Source organism: Chiroxiphia lanceolata, chromosome Z, assembly GCF_009829145.1.
Source record: "Chiroxiphia lanceolata isolate bChiLan1 chromosome Z, bChiLan1.pri, whole genome shotgun sequence".
Classification (NCBI taxonomy): Eukaryota; Metazoa; Chordata; class Aves; order Passeriformes; family Pipridae; genus Chiroxiphia; species Chiroxiphia lanceolata.
The window spans coordinates 58488048-58497504 of record NC_045671.1 but is presented as its reverse complement, the minus strand read 5'-3'; the positions used below and the strand labels follow the sequence as shown (position 1 = coordinate 58497504).

At 35.1% G+C, this 9457-nt stretch overlaps 1 protein-coding gene across 2 annotated transcripts in view; it reads right to left on the bottom strand.

The window, feature by feature from the left end:
• Positions 1-279: 279 nt before the first annotated feature.
• SNX2 (sorting nexin 2) overlaps positions 280-9457 on the bottom strand; it is a 31848-nt gene continuing 22670 nt past the window's right edge. Inside the window, exons 8-16 of one of the 2 annotated variants that reach the window (XM_032675598.1) lie at positions 9378-9453; positions 8068-8181; positions 7747-7840; positions 5739-5944; positions 4441-4584; positions 3929-3940; positions 1742-1822; positions 1564-1635; positions 280-766 (exon numbers count right to left, since the gene is read on the bottom strand). In XM_032675598.1, coding sequence (XP_032531489.1) covers positions 716-766; positions 1564-1635; positions 1742-1822; positions 3929-3940; positions 4441-4584; positions 5739-5944; positions 7747-7840; positions 8068-8181; positions 9378-9453 — 850 coding nt within the window. In that variant the 3' untranslated portion in view covers positions 280-715. The remainder of the gene's footprint in view (positions 767-1563; positions 1636-1741; positions 1823-3928; positions 3941-4440; positions 4585-5738; positions 5945-7746; positions 7841-8067; positions 8182-9377; positions 9454-9457) is intronic. The other variant, XM_032675599.1, reaches the window with a different exon arrangement.

Below are 9457 nucleotides of genomic sequence, written 5' to 3'. Positions count from 1 at the left end.
AAAGCTTGAAGATTTCACTTTACGTCTCTCTGCTGCCCAAGCATCAGTCTTTGGACCCTATGAGTATTAATGCATTACAGGTTGCCAAGGCAGTGACAAATTCATGTGAAAAGAATACCTGTAATGAAGAGATTCAGAATTAAAAACAGAATACTTTACCACAAATACTTATTTGTGGATCTTTAATACGTTCTCCAGCACTCTTTACTAAATGTTTTTTTCTTGGATATAATCTCAATTTGTTCTGAACAGGAAGTATCCAGACACGAAAACAGAGCGTTTAATGTTTCACAAGGTACATCCCTTTATTATTGTAATCACAAAAACATGATTTTGTACAGGAATGTTTAAGTGAACATTAATCAATGCAATTAAATTTGTTTCATAAAGATCAGGTAAACATACTACAGAACATTGTATTGTAAAGAACAAAAATATCAGCTTTCTGGCCTTGCAGTGCACACTTGAGTGCAAGTATTAAGACACAATAGTGTTCAATTCAGCAATGTATTGCAGAACATCATGCCACAGTCCACTTCAAAGAGGGTCAGGACATGCAGCTTGTTAATAAAACGCTGTGGTATATAAAAAAAGCCACGTTAATTCATAAAATATATAGTGGTTTATTTGAATGATTTAAAGTGATTTCACTGTGGAATTTAGTTTAATCCAGGACAAATATTCAGAGTGTCTTGTCATTTGGAATATTCTTCTTTTAGGCAATGGCTTTGGCTTCAGGTAGGAATGCCTCCCAGTATTTTATTAGCTTGAAGAGAAGGGAAAAATCACTCGTTAAGTACTAAATGCTGGAAAACACAACACATACCTACCTCCTCTTGAGGTAAACTTGCTTCCCAGACAAAGTGAGAACATAGGTGTTTATTCATTCATGTTTTTATATAGTGCAAGAAAAAACACAGGTAATAAATATACAAATCTGCTTAATATAGCTATAGGTATGTTACCACATGCTGAGCACAATGCTACAGAATACAATTATACAGAATTTTTATGAAAGCTCAATCTGCTATTCTTACTTCTAAGGATAACTTTTTTTTTTTTAATTAAACAAAGCTGGAGGGTTATATTCCTAGAATGAACAAAAGAAAGCATCTGGACACTTTTTGGGGAACAAGGCCTACTTCTTAGACACTGGAAACTGTTTTAATGCTTTATAATATTCAATAATATTATTTCATACTTTTTAAAAAAAGCAATAAACATTTAAGTATCAAAGTTTCTTCAGTAAGTGTAAGTACATACTGATTACAATTTACTCCAATCTGTAAGTGGAAATACTGCTTTGGTTTTGGAAGATTACAAGACCCTTCGCTTGCCCATATCCCTGAGAGAGCTCCTCCCTTGCTTCCCTGAATTACAGCTCTGCAAGGGAGTATAGCAATAGCTGGGAAACTGTGATCATCATGTCATTCTCCAATACAGTACAGACTAGCAGTTCTTTATATTTTGGAAATTGCTATATTTAAAGCCCTTCTTCTTCTAAATAACCTAGTATGGAATATATTAAATATTAACTGGTACAAAATTTAAAATTTATCTTACCTGCTGTTGTGTTTGCACTAACGACTCTAAGTACTCGATAATAACAGTTTTAAAGTCTTTCACTCGTTCCTTCTGTTAATAAATAAATTATGGCATATTAACCTCTTAACAGATTTTACTTGGAATGTCATATGCTCAAAAGTAAAACTGTCATTTAGTTGGACAAAATTATACATGCCTCAAATCTTCCCACTTCCTTGCGAATGGTTTTGGAGATCTGTTCAAAATCTTTTTCCCCTTGCTGAACTTTTGTCTCCCACTGGTAAAGGAAAGATATGCAGAGGTAAGAGTTTGTGTTGTTCATTCAGTTTTCCAGTACCTGAACTTTCTTTAGCGTATTAATAGTCTAAAAGTTCATATTGATGAACTAAAAGGACCTGTTTGATTTTCTTTTGCCTACTTAAGAGAAAGCCTTACAATAATTTCAAATTTACATAATAGGATGTTACAACAACAGTATCTTTAAGTAATGCTATCTGTAGATAAAATGTAAAAATATCTTAGTACGGCTATTAAGAACACTTAACATTTTAAAAATATTCTTTAGAAAAGAAAATGGATATCTAAGGCTTTACTTGCTATTCCCCTTACAAATATCATATAAAAATAATCTAAACCTGTCCAATCCAGCATGGAACAGTCTCAAAGGTTAGTTCCCTGTACTTTCCTGATTCCAGAAGAGATGATTAAATCTTCATGTTTGCCTACGAGCAAGTATATAATTATCCCTGTCACATTTTTGTTGAAAAGCTACTGAGGATGTGTTCATTTGCTTTCCAAACAGAATACACATTGCTTTAGGAAGCCAAAGTACAAGCCTTCTTGTGGAAACTGTTTTCATAGAAAGCAGGAATAGAAATGTTACTGCAGGTAAGAAGACCACTAGAGGAAAATGCAGAGGAAGAAACATTTCGTATAGGATTTTGCCATATTGGGAGCATGGCATTTATGTAACAGTACCTGACACTAGGCTGCATCTCTGTTTCTGTGAAAAGACATGCAGCTAGACAAGACGAGATCATCATCACCTACATTAACCTGTAACTGTTTTTACACATCTATTACATTTTAAAGTTTAAGCTATCTGTGTAGATACACTGTGAGCCTCACGCTGCAGACACATGCAGGCTAGCAGTTATTTAAAATGCAACTGTATCTGTTAATCGCAACATATTACCTCAGTCATGGGAACATATTCGGTAACATTTATCTTCCTCAGAAAGAGGCAGCAGGGAAGCAACATGCGTCAATGTAGCATAATCCTGTTAGCAATCCAGTGGTGCTACTTACTTACAAAAAAATCATTTGGTGATGCAGTGTCAAGTTACTATTGGGATATGACATAAACATCATCTATGTTCCAATAAACATCTCCATATTTGTATTTTTAGTTTATATTTATTCAGAGCCCCCTTATTGCCTTTTTAGATGTACATAATTAAGCAATAAGTCATAGGATGTTCTTCATGGAAGAATAGCCTAAAGAGTTATTAGATAACTCAAACAATATAAAACAATATAAAACAGATTAAGACTACCTGTGCCTTCCTACCACACCAACTAGAAGTGCCTGAGACTTCTGTGAAAGCCTCTACAGGCCTAATGAATCCAATAACATTCCAGTTTCATCATGCCCAAATGCCAGGTTTTATGTGAACTATCACAGGATAACAGTTTGCTATCCTACAGTATCTGACAAGAAAAAGTTTCTCATTCAGTAAGGTATTTCTAGGACTGTTCTTTGCCCTTTTATCCATGAAAAAAACAACTGAGTCATGGATGATGCTCAAGCTGCGTAGGCTTCCACCTTGCAATTTCTCTGCCAGAAGGTCCACTATTACAGAATTCAGCAACTCTAAACACATTTCAATGGCAGCAAGAACTTTCACCTGACACATTTAAATTGGGGATTTACTAAAAGCCTTCTCTAATCATCCAATAAAGTAGGAAAAATAAGTTCTTAAGAAAAATTATAATTAATTATTTTAATATTGGAACTGAGAAAGGATCACTATATCCTACTACTTCCAATAATCAGGAAATGCACCGTGAATGGATGGGTAACATGAAAAGAGGCAACCAGCAAGAATGTGGTCGCACAGGAGTGATACTCAGTTTTCTCAATAAGCAAAGGCCTTTTTTAAGAAAAAGAAAGTCAAGTTAATGAGTCACTTCACTACTGTATGTGAAATATATTGAAGGGCAAAAAGAACAAAGGAGCATGTGGTTAGTGACCAATGAGGAAGCCAAACAAAGCAACTGTGTAAGAGAGCTTGAAATCTGCAATAATGTTCTTCTGTTATTTAATAGAGAGTACTGGAGTATAATTAGAACAAATTAGTGTTAAATAATTAAGTTGTCCTACCTCCTCAATTTCCTTAGTGAAGCATGACAGAAAAAGTGTATAAATTATGACACTTCAACATGTTAGATTTATTTTTACTGAAATTACACCATATATACATGCATATATATATATGGGTAGATATGCTGCACAATTAAGCAAAACATGGGAACAGTTCCCTATTAGTTGCCTTTGCTAGACTTAGCCAAGTCATCTTAGCATTAGAAACAGAAATGCTCCGCTGCCTATCCAAGCGATCTGTTAAAAGTTAAAAGCATAACCTTTTACATATTCCCCTCCTCCCATCTCCCAGACTCCGTAGAGACAGTATTAGCTGCCTTACAGATTTTACAATGAGTAACAATTGCACATACTTGGAATTTAAATAAATTCCTTTAACAATTTCAGTAAATATGGAAAATGGCAAATAAGTAAGTGATTTGTAAATAAAAATGGTATAAAGCAGCATTAATGCAGAATGAATGAGCTAATGCAGCATGTCCGACCTCCAACATAATGTTTGATAACATTACCTCTTTTATCTCATCTTTAGCTTGCTGCAATTTATCAGGTTTGTTGGCAAGTTGGAGCTTTGCTTCAGCTTCACGTTTTTTTTGTAAAGTGACCTGAGCATCTTGCCACTTCTGCCAGCATTTCATTCGATGGTCGAACACACCCTGTAAGAACAGATAAATTTATTAAACAACTGGAATTGTAAGAGCTATCTAGATTTCCAGTAGGAAAAAGTAATTCTGAATTGAGCTGGAGACTAGCTCAGTTGGTTAGAGCATGGTGCTAATAACGCCAAGGTTGCAGGTTCCAATCCTGTATGGGCCATTTACTTAGGAGTCAGACTTATGATCCTTGTGGGTCTCTTCCAACTCAGCAAATTCTCTTTGATTCTGTGTGAAGTACACTCAAAAAAACCTAGTGTGTCTCCTGTTATTTCATTTGACAGCACGCTTGCACAGCTCAATACCTTCCAGAAATAACAGTATTTAAGAAGAATCCTTTTCAAAGCAGATACTTTAGTGCCCCAAAACATTTTATGTGCCTCATTCCATTAAAACGTTACCAAAACAACTAAAGGACAACTAAAAGGTGTTCTATTATGCAAACAATTCTCTACATGTAGATTCTAGTAAACTTTTATGCATATGGATTACATGCATATTCAGCAACACATTTTTGTTAGCAACGGACTACAGTAGCAGAATTAAAACAAAAATATAAAAAAAAAGAAAAAAAAATTAAAAAAGAAATAAAGTAAAAAGAAAAATATGTACTCCCAATAGCCTGGCAAGTTCAAGGATATTTCTGTAAAGAATTCACAGACACCCCTTCCTAATTATGCTGTGAAGCATAGCTTACATCTAAATTGAATATTTTCTTTAATGAGATGCAGATACACAAATTGCTTTTTTTTCTTATTTACAGAAACTATTGGCTATCTACCAAATACAGCTGAATTATGTTATTAAAAATTTATGAGCATAGTGTAACAATAATCTAAAAGAAGCCGGTACAGTATGCTAAACACAGTATAGTTCAGTGTCCCCAAATAATGTATACAATTGGTACTGCTCAAAGTAGATTTGCATTTTCTTGGGACCTTACTACTCCATTCACATTTTTGATCACAACTATTTTTATCACTGGAATAGCTGATCATGAATGTATTCATTTTACTCAGCTACAACTTCAGGTAAAAAACTTAACTGTCTTAACTGTGTAATAACATGTGCAAATGCACACATTCATTTACCCTGAATTTACAAGTTGAGAATGTGACTTCAAAGACAAAATCAGTCTTTTTCCTAGTAGTACTCACTTTTACTGCAGCAATCAGACGAATGTAATCACCAAGAAGCTCTGAGAACACATAGAAATCAGCAAAAGCTTGTTCTTGATGCAACTGATCTATCTTCTCCTCAACCTCTGCAAGCTGAGACAAAGCTCTAGAAAGGGCAGTGTGATCCTCAGAGTTACCTAACATGGCAGCACTTTTAGCAAAGGCAGCTGTGTTGGCTGAAAGCTCTGAAACACAGGAGTAATGTTCAGTACAACGTAGTTAATTTGTTATATTACTCTGTGGCATAGATCAGTGGAACAGAGACCTCTGCCCGATTTCAACCCTAACTTCACCAATGGAAAAACAGAAGCCAAATACAGATAAAAAAGAAGCCAAACAGATAAAATACACAAGGAGACCACAATGAAACCACATTTAGGAGAAAGACTCCTATGCAAAAAACTCTTGATCAGTAAATGTTTTGCAGAGTCTGTTAATGTCATGCTTAATCTGTCAAGCAAAAGACATGGAAAAAAATGTCACTTCAGTATTATCCAACTGCCTAGCTCAGAGAAAATTCAAGACCACAAAAAAAAAAGCCAAGTCACCCACAGGGTAAAATCAGAACAATTTTAAAAGTTTTACAGCACAGTTGTTCCACTAAGTTCAGAGAGAAAAAAAACCCCAATTCTTTCATAAAACCACCATTCCCATGAGTGGAATTTATTTCTGTTGGAAGGTTTTATTGACTGTTAAGTAACTTCTACTGTGCATACTGTACTGTATTGCCACATCTGCCATGCTTTAGAATAAAAAACAAACAATCCTCACATATCAGCATCTGTAGAGGTAGTTTTGAGCTTATTTATTAACAAATACTGGCACAATTGTCTCATCAAATCCTATGTAAGTAATCCCGTACAAAGTTAAGTTCTATGAAGGACCTTTGAACAAATGTTTAGTCCAAATTACTTCAGGATTAAAAATGCAGGTTTGTTTGCAGCTCTGCTACTCCTGCAGAATCATCAGAACACCAGAAGTGATTGCAGAAGGAAAATGTCTTCAGATATTTGAAACCTTTACAACTGAAACACAACTCTTAAAAAAACCAACCAACACTTCTTCAAATTTATAATCAGGTGTCAAATCAACAGTAAACCAAGATTTCCATTTTCCACTACTTCTTAAATACTCCTTAGCCTTGACGACAGCCGGCTAAAGATTTTTTTACTAGAGAGAGCAATGTGTGTTTAGAATTATGAGAAAGCAACTTATGACATTTTCATGTACCTTTGAAAGAGCTCAAAGGTGACACCATATTTTAACATAATACAGTAGTGTCAGAAAGCACACTCATGGTCTTTCTTGAATTATAAATCAAAATTGTGGAGTTTGGGGTTTTTTTTTTGGGGGGGGGCTTGGGGACTTTTTTAAATCATCTGACAGAAATCTGTCTTTGACAAAAAAAAACAGCACAAGCTGCTTATGAACTTATAGGCTTTGCTTCTCTCTAAAATAAGTAAACAAAAAGCTGATATTCTGTGACTACTTATCTTCCCAGGAAAGTTTACTTTAACAGTAGCTTGATGATATACCCTTATGTGGGACCAAAATAAGAATAGCAAATTCCTGTGTAAGAGCTTAAACTCAGTTAACAGAGCAATACTGAACCAAAAGATGTTTAAATGGATTTATGCAGCCACTTTTTGTTCAGAAAGAAATTACTCTTGCCATGAGACCTAAGTTCATGGATGTCTACTGCAGTAGAATCACCTGGTACAGGTGCGGTATTGAAAGGGTGCAATGGAAAAAAAATATGCTAAATCAATAAAGTAACTCTAACAATGACAGATATTCTGGTTAAATTCAAGATTAAAAAGATATTAAAAAAGTGCTAGAGCAGTTTAAAATAAAAGGTACAAATAAAAGATCTGTGCATTAAAATATATTGCGTATCTCTATTAATCAGTTAAGAGCTCTCACGTGCTAAGCTCTTGTTTCATCATCATTTCCTAAAGTTCATGCAGTCACATTGAAGTTAGGTTACCTTTTCTGTGGCAGACTAATGCTTCAACACTGGCATGAAGTTTCCTAAGTTGCTGATCCAGATTCTCAAATTGCTGTTGTTTTTCTTCAAACCACTGACAAAAGATGAAAGAGTCAAGCATTACAAATTAGATTACCAACAACATTTCTGGTTCTAAGGAAGCAAATTATCCAGGTACTGCCAGGGTGGTCAACTTATACAGCTAAGAATTCAAGCCAATAAGCAAATTAATAACCCATTTTCCACTTCTACAGCTTTAAAATGCAATTGTTGAGGCTCATTAATTCGTCTCATTATTCAAGCCGAAAAATCAGCTCTTACTGCATCCGATTCATTCATCTTGATTGTCATTTTGTTGACAGCGTCGGCAGCCTTGTTCACCATCCTCAATATTCCTGCTCCACTCAGAGCCTGGGTGTTAACCGCTCTCGGCAGCTGGAATTGAATGACAAATAAGGGCAAACAGACTGGTTAAAAGGATGGAGGTTTAACTGGGCACAAGGGGGAAAGAAAAGGATATAGTGTTTTCTTTGCTCCTATATGTTTCAATATAGTGGAATCTAATTCCTCAGATTTACTACTTTTACATTCTCAAGAGGAAAACTTAAAAATATAGACTATTTACTTTTCTTCTACAACTTTACATTTAAATAGAACAAACAACCCACTTGTCCAAAGCTGTTATGAACTAGCCAGATGTCCTAACTAGTCACCTCTACACTACAAAGAACAAACTGCCACTACAGGAAAAGAAAAGCTTAGATTTACAACAAATTAGAAAAAAGAAATTCTGTAAAACATTTATCTGTAATGCAAGACATGTACTATGTGCTGATTATAAAAGGTTGATGACTTTTTGCTTTTCAATATAGGGTGGATTTCAAAACCTACCTCAAGTGTATCATAAGAACTGTGTTATCTGCATAGGTACTGAGAAATTCTTAGAGGTAAGTTAACAAACTTTAAATTTAACTGATATTATTACTCAGGCTAGATTGAATATGCCATATGCCGTACAAGCTAGCCCCCCTTATCAGAACATCTACCCTTTACATGATGTTTTGTCCATCCGCAGCATTGACAAACCCACTGTAAGTTATCTGTTGATGCTTTTATCAGCAGTGAGGCCTCTGTGACTTATTAGTATAACTAAGATACTGATATTAGCCAAAAGACAGTTCAGTATTACAGTGAAACCACTATGAATATTTATAAAGAGATATCATGTATCTTTAACAATATACTTAATATTGTGAAAGGTGCCAGATTGATAGTACAGAGGACTGAAGTCCTCTATTCACAAAACACCCAGCCTGGCCAGCAGCATTGCTAGCATTTTCACATTATCCTACCAATACAGCTTACACTGAACTCCTGGGGGCAAGAGAGCTGCTTCCAAGCCAGCTTAATTCTTGATCTCAATTAACAGTCAGTAACATCAATTACAGACTTCCACCAGCTATGACAAATTTCACTCAGAACTGGACAGACCAACTCACTTGAAAAGTCACTGTACAGCAAATAGCTTTTTGTCACTATCGCTTAGTTTTATGAGAGCCAGAGGTACATCATTATTTAAGCAGGTTACTATATCTAGAAACAAATAGGAGAAATTAAAAGAACTGAAATACCTCAGAACTTTCCAAGAACTGTCTTAAATCTGGATCCTGTAGCAAGGTTGGGTGCTTTACTGTTCGTTGTAGATACCTAT